The 15,371-nt window shown below is 44.2% G+C and overlaps 2 protein-coding genes across 2 annotated transcripts in view; both read right to left on the bottom strand.

Moving 5' to 3' along the window:
* Window positions 1-8,169, bottom strand: part of sdc2 (syndecan 2) — a 30,142-nt gene extending 21,973 nt beyond the window's left edge. The window contains exon 1 of the mRNA XM_080837393.1: window positions 7,750-8,169. Within this exon, the coding sequence (XP_080693519.1) occupies window positions 7,750-7,809 (60 nt within the window). The 5' untranslated portion in view covers window positions 7,810-8,169. The remainder of the gene's footprint in view (window positions 1-7,749) is intronic.
* Window positions 8,170-9,657: 1,488 nt separating this feature from the next.
* On the bottom strand, window positions 9,658-13,708 carry ppp1r36 (protein phosphatase 1 regulatory subunit 36; the record flags this gene model as incomplete). Its single annotated transcript, XM_080837391.1, has 11 exons — window positions 9,658-9,928; window positions 10,564-10,758; window positions 11,429-11,631; window positions 11,774-11,816; window positions 11,937-12,077; window positions 12,495-12,593; window positions 12,703-12,772; window positions 12,928-13,046; window positions 13,147-13,224; window positions 13,339-13,403; window positions 13,685-13,708. The coding sequence occupies 11 exons, from the start codon at window positions 13,706-13,708 to the stop codon at window positions 9,658-9,660; spliced, it is 1,308 nt and encodes a 435-aa protein (XP_080693517.1).
* Between the last annotated feature and the right edge of the window lie 1,663 nt (window positions 13,709-15,371).

The raw sequence follows: 15,371 nt of genomic DNA, 5'->3' as shown, positions 1-15,371 counted from the left end.
TCTCTCTCTCTCTCTCTCTCTCTCTCTCTCTCTCTCTCTCTCTCTCTCTCTCTCTCTCTCTCTCTCTCTCTCTCTCTCTCTCTCTCTCTCTCTCAGACATACAGTACAGACTCTTGTACTGGTGTCTTTGAGCTTGTGCGTAGTGTGTGTTTCTCTGAATCATTCATTGGCTCATCCATCTCTTCTTCTCAGCATCTCTTTCCGTGACACAACAATTAAAAACCTGTCTCATATTAGAGGAATGCAGGACAACATTTGTAAAATAGTAGGGGTAAAATAGTATTAAGTATATGAACTTTTGATGATGAATACCGTGATCTAATACCGATACCCTCCACACAGTTGAAAATAACGCCCACCCCTAATCTGAAGGCTAGTCAGAGCACTGTTGTGATGGTCACGTCTCAGACCAAATACCAAAGAAGCAAAGTCATTCCGTACCCTCCTCAGTCACCAATCACATCCTGGCACTGTGTGGGCATTGGTAGTCCCATGTCTGGCGCAAACAGTCGGAGCTTGTTGTTTTTGTCAGTTCAGTTCCCATGACAACTTGTCTGGGAATTCCCTGCCCCTTCACTGCATTGCATTTGCTCAGTTAGTCTGGCCAACTATCATCAGCGATCCACTTCACTCACGTAATTGGACACGCCTTTAACCAATCAGACCAACGATACTATACAACAATACAACGATCGGTAATAAAGCAAACACATATTTTTTCTGTATGAATTGTTCCAGGGCAAGTTTCTGTTCTGTTTTCAAAGAAAACTTGCCTTATCGAAGTTTTGCGGTGCTTCGGCGGCCACCATGTCCAATGTTTAAAAACTCTCCGTGCAGTAGAATTTGTAACGTAGCCGTGGTAAGTTTAAATCCGCCAATGGCGCGCCAGGTAGCCAAAAGCCAGTTTGTGATTGGCTCCAAGGATTGTGGAAATCTTGAAATGAACGGGTATCCATACTTGGCCAGACCCAGTTCTGAGGCAAAATCAATTTGGCCGGAAGAAGTGGGGCGGGACTTCCCAGACTACATGACAACACCTATCCATCTTAAAATCAGACTCACTGGCACAATTAAGTGGTTAGTGGTTAAATCTGGTAGAGACAGGAAGAGGGTTGTTTGAAAGGGGGAAAAATGGCATCTTATTGCACTGGTGGAAAATGGAACAATGTTCACAAGGTTTGAACCTACAGTAAAGCATTGTGCTTCTTTGTGTGTGCGCGCACACACACACACACACACACACACACACACACACACACACACACACACACACACACACACACACACACACGTCAACCCCTTCAAATGCCCACCTGTATAACCCTCTGGAAAAATCCTTAAAATCCATTAAAAAAATGGATTTTATGGGGGGGGGGGGGGGGGGGGGGTGCTGACAGTGTTGTTGTCTGTAAGGTTTTATGTACGGGCCTGTAAGCAATTTAAATGGGAGGAAATCTATTTATGGAAAATCCATAACAGTTGACATGTATGACACAGTATACACTGACTACAGTATATCGACCAGTGTGAGCATTGAAGCTGCCCAAACAGTAAGAGTAGAGGGAGATTAATGGCGACACCAGACATTAGAGTAGGGTTTTCCCCCGCTTCACCAGACATAGTGCAGATTTCAATTAGGGTGCCTTTTAGAAGCGATCAAGGGCCGCTCATAACTACAAGGGAGCACAGATGTGTTAAATGCAGCGTGACCCTTTCCAGAACAATCTCCAGCGCAGACGGAACAAAGTTGCTGACGTCATGCTTCCACTCATCAGCCCCCAGACAACATAATGTGTTCCGTCTCAACCCACAAGCACTTATAATTGTGCGTTTTGATGCATTCCGTAAACCTGAACTTAATTATGACTGCTGCGGAATATTCTGGTGGCATCCTCTGATTGAAGGCAAAAGAAACAGAAAAAAAAACCCAGAGACATGAAAACATGAAAATTCTCTTAGTTACGGGGCAGTTATTGCAAACACACAGCGAAGAATGGAAAACAGGGAAAAGAAGAGTTCCCAATGACATGCTGGGGACTTGGCTGTGTGGCAGGGATCTGGTGGGAAATCTGCGCCTGGCCAGACGGCAGCTGCCTTGCTCACTTGCATGTTTCAATAACTTTGCAGTGCACAAGCCATGTTGCCACAGCCAGGCAAGACTCCCAGATTGCACTTCATCTGTGTCCAACTCTCATTCACTATCTACTTCTTTCTTTTGCCCCATCTCCTTTCTTTCCTTCCTTACTCACTCACTCACCCATGACAAAAGAAAAGGAGGAGACAGATCCTTGTCTCAAACTTTCTTTCTTTATCTGGCTCTCTCGCACGCGCATTTGCACGCGCATTTACGCACACACACACACACACACACACACACACACACAGAGAAAGTCCCAGACCTACAAACTATGGAGATAGAATAGTTTCAAAATTAGTAAATGTGAATAAAAAGTACATTCTCTGAAGCCTATCAGATGTCTCTTACGCTTTCAGCCAATAACATGATCGTAAATTCAAGGGTATATGACTGAATGCGACAACACTGTGTAACATCTGCGCAGTGTCCAGATATGTGGACTACTACACAAAAAAACAGATATTGACAAACTCCATACAATACAATACCATCACTGGTCTGTTCACAGGGCCATATATAAGTACAGCAGGGTGCTAAATCAGTTCTCTCCCCCCCCTGAGCTCCCCTATAGCCTAATCACTGGGCCTCGACCGCAGGCCTCCAAAGGATATTTCCACATGAAGCTACTTCAAGAGCATGAAACCGAGAAAGAGGGAGGGAGGGAGCTTGGAAAAAAAAAGAAGGAAAGAAAGAAAGAAAGGGGATTTAAGAGAGCTAATTGAACGTGTGGCCACTGCTGAAGGGCAGAAATGGCTTCCACACCGAGGGCAAGATAAAAGAAGCAACATGTTATTAGGGTGCTGATACAACACTGTACATCATCATCATCATCATCATCATCTCGGTGCTATGAGCAACCTCTCCAGGACGCTGGGACCTGAGAGCAGATGTGAAACATCCTGTTAGGCTTCCCTCCTCTCTGTTGAGCGTTCGTCTTGATTTGTCTGCGCTTCACTTTTGATTTAGCTCTGCTGACACTGAGTAGATAAGTCTCTCTGAGAATACAAAACTATAGAAAGGGAACTTAGAATAGAGTCTGGATTCCTTTCCCAGCTCCCATACGTCGCACAATGTTAGCTATACTGAGAACTGCTGTGCTAACTGTTGTTTTGGTGACAATGGCCTTTGGTGCGTTGCCTGGCTGGCTGGGCCGAGGTGTAGTCAGGCAGGGGTGCGCTCAGCTGGTTAGCAGGTCACACTTCACTTCACACAGACGGTTGGGCACTGCAGGCAAAGTCCCTGTGGAATGCAAAACTTTATCCCTGTGAAGGACAACACTTCCAAGTTGGCAAGGGGGCTGGGGGTGGGGGCAGGGTGAGAATTGTAGATTAGGGCTATCTGAGGAGTCTGCCACAGTGATGGAAAGAAAAACACAACCTACAAAAGAGAAGCCAGCCAAACCCCACCACTTTCAAACAAACAAACACAGAGACACACAAAAACAAACAGACACACACACAAACACACTCACACACACACACACACACACACACACACACACACAAAAACACAAAAACACATGTCCTGCATTAAGTGCAAACGAGCTCCGTCAGCCATGCGGAACAAAACCCATCTCTGCTTTTAACCTCTGTTTTTCCATTTTCCCATCTGTGTGATGATGGAATAATGATTCTACTGTTCTTACAGTAACCGAAGACACAGCAACACCACTGAAGAATGTCAGACCTGTTGTGGTTGGGAGGAGAAAGAAAACGAAAAAGAGAAAGAAAAGAACAGAAATAAAGAAAAAAGGAGAGAAAGTAAAGGGAAGAAAGCCTGGTGGCTGATGATGGCCACACACACAAGAGCATGCTGGGTTTCCATCAACGGACCTGCAGATTCCATTAGAGGTTACATAACTGCTTGGCAGATTGAGCTGATAACCAGACTTACCCCCCCAAAACACACACACACACACACACACACACACACACACACACACACACACACACACGATATGCTGGGATGGCATGTCTCTGGGCTTGAACAACCACACCCTCTGTCTCACACACACACAAGTTGGTCTTGGAATTATTTTTGTGGTCATGATTATTATCATCATCATAACACAATGTATTTATATAATGGTCTTCAGGAACTATGTGTTTATGTCTGCCTGTATGTGTATGTATATTTACACATCTGTCTTTATGCATGACCACACCAACACTCAAGGGGAACTAACAAGTTCCATTCACTTGTGTAAGACCACTGTAAGTAAATATTTTCAAGTGTGGGTGAGCATACATTTTTTTGTTTGCTCAGAGGCGAGTTAAAATGGAGGACAAATACTTCACAGAGGAGTCTGGCCGTCATCTGTGCTGCAATCCTCCCTGCCTTTTGCCTTCCCTCTCTTTCATTCTGCTGCCACGGCCTTGGGGATGCTGCAAGTAACCCACCATAATAATAAATGTGACCCGAAGACACAAACAGGAACAGGTGGAAGGGTGTTTAAGTACTAGGACAGGCTTTGTGGATGTCCCCGGTGATGGCCGGTCACACAGGCCCTTCAGGCAGAGAGCACGTGGACCCTGTCCAGGTTCTCAGCTCTTAATGCAGTTTGGAGCATAACTAATGACGGAAAATATGCAGGTCATTTGTAGGTCTGGGACTTTCTCTGTGTGTGTGTGAGTGTGTGTGTGTGTGTGTGTGTGTGTGTGTGTTAGAGAGTGATAGTTTTAGTGTGTGTACGTGCGTGCGTGCATAGGTTACGTGTGTGAGTGTGGGGGTGAAGTAAACGCTAACATCCTCTGTATCTTTTAATAAAGCTCTGGAGAAACACAGAGCCTGGGGTGAGAGAGGGAGACAGCCATAAGGGGTGAGACAGCGGTCACAGTATGCCTGTCTCTCTCTCTTCCTTCCTTTCTCCCTTCTAACACTCACCACCACACAGTATTTTCAGTGGAGCAAATCCCTGCACAGCTACACTGTAAATGAGCTGGTATGGGGTATTTGCATTTTGGGATCATGTTCCTTTAAGGTGCCTGTCTGGACAGCAGCTGATCTGGGAACAGATGCGGCCCCGATCCACACCAGACAAATCTGTTTCAAAGCTATAGGCAGCATTTGAGAGGAAAGAAAAGGATGGCTCAAGTTAATTTCCCATCAGCTCACTCTGAATAAAAGCTGGCTGCCTGACATTTACTAGGCCTTGAACTCCATAACTGATTTTCTTTTACTAGATCCCTTACTTAAAGTTCTCCCGCTTGTGAGAAAAGGTTCTGCACTCAACCTCTCTAACAAGGCAAAGGATATTCATCTTGAAGGACAAAAGCAAATATCTTGAGAAGCTATGAGAGTCACATGATAAGAAACGAAGTGTCTGGGAGTAGCTTCTTCTTAAAAATCTAAAGGAATGTCAGCATGGTCCTCTTTCACTGTGCAGAAATCATTCAAAATTGATAGTGTGCACTTTGCAGGTTGTGTTTTTGAGTTATTCCTCTGAGCTCGGCGTCAGGAAGTAAGTCGGCACTGACCTGACGTAAATCTCCTGCTTGGAGCGAGGCAAACCCACACGCTTCCCAGCGGACAAACACGGCGATAATTAGAGGCCACATCTGGCAACTAGCACACACAATGACAACACAACGGGCCAAGCACGTCCTGCCCCTAGCTTGTGAGCACCGCATATACACACATGCGCACACGAACGCGCAGACAGACAGACACACACACACACACACACACCAACAATACAGGCAAATTAAGGGGGCCAAAGTTAGCTAACTCGGGCATATTATTTGTGCATCATATTGAACTAGTGTACACATCTCCCTTAGGCAACCTGCCAAACACTTGATCGGCACTGTCAACATGGTGCCGTTATTGGAGATCAATGTGAAGCAATAGATCTCAGTGAACCGCTACGGTGAACCAATGGGGCACAGGCTATGGCAGAGACACAAGCACCACTCAATCACTGCAACCACCACTGTGTTTGGTGGCACTATATTGGGTGGTGTCTGAGGTGGGCAGGGGTTAACACGATTTGAGCTGTGAGGGCTACGCTTCGTGGGAGTCAATTTACCTCTCCTGTCAGTGTACAACCTGGTGTGCCCACAGCTGACCAAACGTCGACAAAGGTAAGGACGAGGGTAACCTACTATTCTTGGGGTGAGAGCCTATTTTTGGCTTTGGAAAAAAAATACAAAAACACACTATATTTAGGCCTGGGCCTTAAGTTTTGAAAAAGATTAAACTCTTGCAATATGGAGCTTCCTAACCTCTACACACAAACCCCCCCATTAGCCCTAGTTGTTTGACTCATAACAGAGCTAGGTGTGGACCTCATGAATATCCAAAAGATTCCTTATGGTGAGTGAATCAGTAACCAAGCACCTCAGGCAACAGATCCGGCCAACTGACATCACAGAGCATGGGTTCAACACTACAAAGAAAGCCAGGAGAATAGCTTACAGAGTCACCATTCCCCATGTATAGGCTATAACACACAGGTCCGTCTGAAAGAAAGCAAGGGTGGAGGAGGCGACTCCACAAGATTGCAAGAGATAAACTGTTTGGTCACAATAGCCTACTGCAACCGAGCACCCTGACAGATACATACTATTGATCCACCCAGTAGAAAGCTCTATTGAAAGGCCAAACACATTCAGCACAATATCCTAATTGGCCCCAAGCTGATAGGCTAATTAATTGGCCTTAGTTAATTCTGAGTGGACCACCAGGCCCTGCATTTCAACAGAACCCTGCGAAAGAGCCATAATCCGGTGGTAGCCTTCATAACCCACACGGACTATTTGTGGGGCTGTGTTTTGGCACACTTTAAAAAATATATGCTCCAAGACTATCTTTGAACCAACAGACTCACCTAAAACCTCATCAGACTACGGCACTTTCACAGCGAGCTTGGCTGTGTGGCTTGGATTTCGACTAAACAAAGCTCAAAGGAGTTCGACCATCTAGCCCGTGATGGCCTGTTCAGTGGTTGCCTGAAGGGCAGGCTACAGAACTTCAGACTCTTCAGTTGTCAACAACTGATGTCTTTCATCAGGCTATGGCTTCATACTAGACTACCAAACTAGTCGGAAAGCCCGCAGTTAAGCGTCCTGGTTAGCCTATTTAATACGGTTAAGCAAATCCATTTCACTCTCATATCGACCCCCTTTTCTGGATAGTCTAAACAAAGACGATTAAGACAATTACTTTGATTCCAAATCTGAAACCCCCTGAGGTTATGCCCCATACTTGAAGTTCCTGTAGATCTATGGCTAAACTGACAATAGTAAATGTGACCATTTGCCTAATAGGTGCTTTTCCCATACATAAATTCTAGATGAGCAGCCCGTGAATTGTCTTGTGGCTGATGGCACACGATTTGGTTTCTTGTGACAGGCAGTAAAAAGTCAACCCTTCCCCAGAAAATGTTCCGACACGAAGTCATGAGAATCATAATGAAGTTAGCATGACAGTAATACAAAGTCTTAAATCATTTTCAAACTCTTACAGTAGCACCAAGTTTTCAACGACCAACAAATCTACAAAACAACTAGGCTATGCCAGATTCGGTGGAAGTTAACCCAGTAGCCTATAGCTTACCACGGTCGGCTTCGATCGGGAAATGTAGGCTATTATTATTCGTTTAAATAACTCACCCTCTCAGATGAAAGCAAAGTCGTTACGCAGAGGGTCAATATCATCCAAAAGTTTCTCATTATTCCTTAGATAGTTGTGTCGTGGTCGGAAGGAATTGACAAATCTCGACCGTCTCTCCTCGTCCACTTGCGTGAGTAACTCTCCTCGTACACCTTCGCACTCACAGCTACGCTGTCTTGATCCCCTTGCTCTGGATTTGGAATACCGGATACGTGTTGCTTTTTTGTTATTCCTCCGCGCACTTTTTTCTGCAAAAGTGACTTTCTAAAAATGTCCTAAACACACGAGGGCTGTTTTTTCATCTAAATTGCTAGACTAACTGTGACAAATTCCCCGTCTGAGTTCAGATTGAAATATGTTGCCACAAAGGTCCGTTATCCTGCTAACATTCTGCCATATCGCACATTGCACTCACGTTGCATGGGACTCGCTTGCAAAGCTGGGTCGCAAAGTAGTCAAGAAAAATGCAGGTCAGGCGAGGGAGAGATTGAGAAATGATTGACAGTTACGTTGACCATATGAATGCAAGCCTGCAGGGACGAGGTGGGAGGCGCGAGACAGCCATAGGCTGTAGCATTCACCCACTTATTAAAATAAAATTATTTGTGATGTTAATATCACAATGTTTAGACTAGTGCATTCCTGGACCTTCAATGTGTGTTGAATCTGGCTATTTTGTGTATTCATTTAGTACATAGGCTTACCCACACGTTGTAGGTAGAATGTGTTCTAATTTCTGTGCAGTTTTTGTTTTCTCAAAGGTGGATATAGGCTTAATTTGACAATTCATGGTCCACTTAATGAGGCATTTGAGAAAAAGCTAATTGATCTTTGTTGGCTCACTAATAACGGTCTATTCTCTCGTCGTTATACATTTTACAGTATAAGCTGTATTGGTTTTACTGCTTAAACCCTCTATAAAGGCTGAATTAATCACTCCCAAAGCATACACTTGAAATTAATGACGCAAAATCAATTGACGCTTCGGTCTACCTGCAGGTTGTGTCTCCCCCTTGTGGTGGAGTTGGCATATTAGTGCACTAAAACGAGCACTAAAAAATGCAGTCATGGTCCCTAATAAAACGCTTACTTGAATTAACCATAACATCTCAATTTCCAAGGAATACTTCCAAAATTTGCCGCAAGCAAGACACCTAACCATTATTACCCATGACCCCTCACATTCAACTCTCCTTTTCAGTTTCAAACCCTGTAGAGTGACTGACAGCTGCTGGTTCAGCCTCAGATGGGATTTAACTTCTGCCTCTTGGTTTTACACGGCTCCGGAGGCACCATTTAAACCAACACACTGCCCCGCCTCAGTCACCTAACCGGCTTCTCCTTTCTGTCCCCTCCTCCGTCTCTCCTGAGTTTAGCCCTGCATCCAGAGGCCCAGATTACCCTGCCACTGCAGCCTAGATTACCCAGCCAATTAGGGTGAGGGCAAAGCCCCTTATGCTAGCCCAGCTGCTCCTGAACAGGCAGCCTGATCGCCTGTAGGCCCTTAACCAGGGCCATTTCTAGGCACAGGTGAAGTAGGCTGTTACCTTGAGTGCCACCTATAAAGAGGCTGGACCCAGCGACAGTATTTCTTCCAGTATTGGGCCACCAGCAAGTGAAAACAGTTATCTGCCTTGGAACATGTGACATTGCCACATTCATTCCATATGTAAGTTCGATATGAGAGGATATTTATCGCGATTAATCACAGCAAATTTTGCAATTAATGTTTTTTTTTTTTCAATTGACAGCAGTATTTGAAATATCATTACCTTGGGTGTTGAATAAACATTATGATTAGGAACATTAAAAAAGAAAAAAGAGCTTTAGTCGCAGCTGAGCAGCATATGTTTTATTTCTGGACACATACAATATACAACCACAAACACATACAGATATACAGTATATTACTCAGTGTCTGAGGAGGGTTCCTCGGTGGTGGCATGAGAGGTGACAGTGTTGGCTCGGCTCCGGCTCCCAGGCTTCTCCCCGGCTATGGACGAGCGGTGAGCCGCGAAGGAGGTGGTCTTTCCCCCCATCTGGGCCTCTGAGGCCTTATCATCTTCATCGTCGTCAGCACCATCGTCATCATCATCATCATCATCATCGTGCTCTGACCACCGGGGCATGAGTGTGCTGCGGCTGTACTGGTTATGGGGCTTTCCCAGAATGCCGAAGCTAGGGAAAAGAGTGAGATAACGGCAGAAAGAAAAATAAGAGGGCAGAAAGACAAAGAGAGACAGAGAGAGAGACTGAGAGACATCTTCCTCGTTTCCTGCAATCTGGCAGTGAATAGAGGCTTCCATATCTCTAGAGAGAGACTGTAGATACTGGACTATGCTTACTTTATTTCACTGGAGAGGCCTCCAGCTGCACAGCTACTGTATGTTCGGGGGGATATGAAATTAGGCATTATTGTAGGACATAATTTCTACAATATAATATAGAAATAATTTCTTGTAAACTTCCACAAGATTGGGCCAATGTAGTACGGCACTTCTATGAGTCTACACACGTAACCTAACTGGCAGATTAATGGACTCAAGAGAGTCAAAAAATATATATTTTTTAATTCTCAAAACATCTACGTTTGCTGTCAGGTCATGAAACTGTTAAGCTAAGTACTTTTCTTTTTTAAACCTTTACCTCTTGTACCCCATACGGCAGCAGCTAATAGAAGTTTTGGATTTGACAGCATGGAAGACAAAGAGAGAGACAGAGAGTGTGGGAGAGATGGAAAATGACGATAAGAAAGAAACAGAAGCAGACATGACGGAAGCCCGGGCAACCAGGGCCTGAGACCAGGGTGTTACCTGAAAGAGGCCAGCTGTTTCTGGAGCTGCTCTACCAGCTCCTCGTTGTTGCATTGCTTAGTCGTGGGCTTGTTGCGAGGGAGGGACCTCTGGAACAGGTGAGGGGCCTTCTCCCGAGGAGAGGGCAGCAGGGACACCATGACCGGAGAGCGCTGGGTCACGATCTTACTCAGAGCTGGGCGTCGCTCTGACTTCCTAGGTCAAAGGTCGGGAGACAGGCGGGGTGGGAACCCGGCAAGAGGAGACGAGTGAAGATGATCAAACTGCTCATAAAACTGCCACAGCTCAGTCAAGCATGCGGGATTACAAAACCATCTTCCACACTCACATCCAGAAGTTTTCAACTAAAGAGAACTACAAATATAAAATGCTTTAATCCAATTTAAACATACCTTTTTTTAACAACTGTTTAAATGGATTTGCATATTAAGCATTACAAAACTTTATCAACAAAGGGTTTAGTTTTTTGCTCTTCACAAGCACGTGCATTGTCTTTTAAAGAAATGGATGATGCATGACACAAAACTAGACAAATGAAACAGTTAATTTGGGAACACAACTGCTAAAGTGAGATGTTTGAAACAATTGCAATAGTGCTAAAATATTCACATTTACCATATTCTCATTAACTACATTAAACAACATTAGGATATTCTACAACTTATTTGTGTGAAAAAAACATGGTTGAAAAAATTGTGAGTTTTAATGAACAATAGACTCAATAGAATTGAATTAAAACTTCCAAACTAAGACATCCCCTCGGTTACATGGTAATGCAAATTTCATTAAAAGCAACTCTTAATTCAATTCCCCGGCTTATCTCTCTGCGTGACCATATGGTGACCACACTGGCTACAGGTCATACTTCTTCTCAGCCGTCAGCAGGCCAGGCTCTTTAGGGTTGGCCTTATTCTCCTCCTGTCCTTCGTTCCCCTCTGGCTCCCTGGCTTTCAGCGTGGGGTTGAACGTGTCGGAGCGCAGGAGTCGGCCCACCTCCTCCTGAATCCCTCTCAGATCCTTCCTACTGAAGGTCACCCATGCCACGTAGCACAAAAAGCTGTACAGACACTGAGGGACAAACATCGGGCAGACAAAAAAAAAAAAAAACATTTTTACAGAAGTCAACGACTACTGTGCCACTTTGTATATGAAAGAGGAATTTTATGAACTGAGATACTGCACACAAACATATCCTGTCCCCTGCACATACCTCATACAGATGCCTGTCTCTGTGCGTCCACGACTGTTTGCTCCTGGAGAGACAAAGCCACTGTTGTCATTTTCAAGCAGGAAGCTGAATATTGACAAATGCAACACACACTAATTGAAACATTTTCAACAGCCTTAGCAAGGGGGTGTGGGTGGGTACTGACTTTCCACATGCCATATGGTGCTGCTGGGACAGACCCAGTCCTAAGATGAGGGTAGAGTAGCGAAGGGCCAGCTGTTTTCGGGCCAAGTCAACCTTCGCACAAGTCTCTGCCATCACCTGTTTCTCTGTCACACTGGGTTCACTAAAATACAAGATAGCCTAAAATAATTAAAATTAGCGCAAGTATTCAACATATAACTATCTCATGCCATGTCATTCATGTGTCAAGAGCTAACCACTTGTCATGTTTGACTACGATCACAAGGGAAACAAATGTTATTGTGCATTACATGCTGAATATCTATGTTACATAATGTACTGGTTATGGCAACACGCAGCATACGCTGGTGTTCATATATCCTATATATTTCTGTTTGGATATCTGTTGGATACGCTACATTGTATATTTGGAAATATTATATCTTCATTAAAAAGACTTCCATGCAATAGGCTGTCACTCCCACCATATCTTACACAAAATCAGAGGATCTTGATTTTGAAAAACCTGTATTAAAAATATTGTGAAACTTCACAATATCTAATGTTAGCACAGACTTACGCCATTAACGGCTTGGGCTTCATCTCCAGAGACTTCTTCTCGAAGTAGCAGGACAGGTAAAGCAGCAAAGTACCCAAAAATTCATCAAGCTCCACACACCTGCCAAACATAAACACTAAAATACCTTTAGTCCCTAAATGAAATTGTGTTCGTCACAACAAACACAGCATAATTTGAAAAGAATGATAAAAAGGGCATGGGTACATACTTCATCAAAGACAGAAAGCAGAGTGGTATGGGAATGGCCTCGTTCTCCTGCACTAAGCTCAGGGCCACCTCTGCAATGCAGACATAACCATTGCTAATTGAGGGAAGGGCAATGATGTATAACAGTTCTGCTGACAGTGTCTGTTGCATATGAGGGGGAGGGGGATATGTAAACATAGAAAGGCTGCTTTGTGTGATTCCATGAGCCGAAAAATATGAGACGTACGCTTAACGTGCTCTATGGTGACCAGCTCCTTCGCAGCCTGTTTGAGGGACGAAATTAATATTAAGGCCATCTGAGCTGGTAAACAAGTCTGCCGACGCCCTCTACTGGACTGCGCGAACCTTGGGGAGACAATGGGTGTGTTTAACAGCATAGAAGGGATTATCCTAAATATGTTGTGCAAATACAATTAAAAATAACATTAATCTATTTAAGGTCTACCTCTCCAGGTGCTTAGTGACTTGTTCTATTTGAGGTTTCTTCTTCCTTTTCTCTTTGACATCATCAGTGGAGTTGACGCTATGAAATATAACGTGATATGAAGCATTAAAGTGCCCCATTAATCATGGCATGACTAGGGCTCAAATAATTGCCATGAACATTGGCTAGCTTGCACAGGAGTAACTTGTTTACCAGTTGAATTCGAGGCCCTGAATGTCATCGTTCCATGCCCATCGCCCTGGGGGAGGAACGTTTATCTGTCATGGAAAAATAATTTGGCTTCGTTACTTAGTTACCTACAATACCCGGATGAATATATCCCTATGCTCTTATTATTCTTCAACTGCATTTTGTTAAGCAAGCTTAAATGAAATGCTATGCCCTAGTCGATTTTCTCGATACTCCGACTGTTGACAAAATAATCTGCCAACGATGTGGTTAGCGGGAGTTCTCTTTTTGAATCAACGAATTTAGTCAAATCAAACAGTTTCTACGTCGTCTGATGACATTTGGGCACAGTTAACGGAAGTGGGCCTACCGTTTCAGTCGTTGGTTTAGGCATCTCAAAACTGAAGCTGAAAACGAAAAATCACCTAGAACACCGCGAAGTATCTTTGGTGAAAACCTCGCCATTAAGTTACATTTGTTTACAATTGTCTAGGCAACAAGAACACAGTCTTTTCACAGGGGCTCGCAGTCAAGCCAAGTAAGGCTGGTAATTTGTTATTTTGTGAGTTTGTGTCGATTATCGAATGACATTAAATTAAAATTACACTTAAAATAAATTACTGAAAAGTTAGTCTGTTCATTTAGGTGTAGGCTAAAGTGTGTTGTTGGTTGGGTGTGCAGGCCTATGTCTGTGATCTTATACCCTACACCGAAATTAAACACACTAATTTGAATACTTCTGAATGAAAAAGAGTGGGTAAGAAGTAGGCCTACCTGCTCGAGGCTAGTCAATTGTAGTCTTCTTTTTTTTCAAGGAAATGATTTAAAATTATCAAAAACTTATTTTAAAAAGGGCTGATTCCTTTGACAGTAAGAATGTAATCCTGAAACGTTAATATGGAAATACAATTAAGGCATGGTGACATAACTGGTAGCCCAATGTTGTAATTTCACAGAGCAAAAGTATACCCAGGTGTGATGCATGATGTAAAATAATGAAATATTGAAGCGTTGATGATAGAGGAAGATAATGAAAGAGTCATGTAAAGTGTGATTTATTTGATAACTCAATTGAACATCAAATTGAACATCAACATCAAATGTGTTTCCTGTTTGCTGAGTGGATGCATGTACGGCCCCGACAAACAGATCACAACAAAAAACAAATTAAATTACTACTTGTAATTTTGTACCGCAACATCAAATGTGTTTCCTGTTTGCCGAGTGGATGCATGTACGGCCCCGGCAAACAGATCACAACAAAAAACAAATTAAATTACTACTTGTAATTTAGTACCGCAACATCAAATGTGTTTCCTGTTTGCCGAGTGGATGCATGTACGGCCCCGGCAACCAGATCACAACAAAAAACAAAATGCTCAATGCCAGAAAAACTAAACATATCTAAGTACCGCAATATGCAACAGGCAAACCGACACACAGGTGACATGTCCCTGGTTGGTGAAATGATTCATCTGTGTGTTTGTTTGTGCTGATTCCCGACTGACAGACCTGCAGACTGATTTGTCATTTCCTGTTTGTTAGATGGATCAGGAGGAGCCTCCTGGGCGTGATCACTCCCCTCCTCAGCCCGCCCCGAAACGCCCCTGCAGACCGGCTCCAAAGCAACACCAGCATCGCCCACGCCGCCCTGCTCCCCATCCTGGGCCCTCAACACAGTCATCATCCCCTCGACGACTTCTCCCGCTGGATGTGACGACCACCACTCTGGTCATCGGCAGCTCCATGGTCCGAGATGTCCACACCCCCCCTTCAACAAGCGGCCCCTGCAAGGTCCACTGCCTCCCCGGAGCCAGGCGTGTTCCAATCGCTGATGGAAGTGGAACTATCCCTCCCCACCCCCACCATTCTGCACGTAGTCTCTCTACCTGGTCTACCTAGAGAAACCCTCGGCCAACCGCACCCACCGCCACTGCTTTGCCGTACACCTTCTCTACCCAATACCCTATGCTAGCCTTTATATACAATATACATTATTGCCTCCACCAAAATGTTTCTCTGTCCCTACATCCCTTACCCCTGTAACAGTAACCCTA

This window comes from Sprattus sprattus (assembly GCF_963457725.1).
Source record: "Sprattus sprattus genome assembly, chromosome: 4".
NCBI classification, from domain to species: domain Eukaryota; kingdom Metazoa; phylum Chordata; class Actinopteri; order Clupeiformes; family Clupeidae; genus Sprattus; species Sprattus sprattus.
This window is presented reverse-complemented; position numbering and strand designations above follow the sequence as displayed.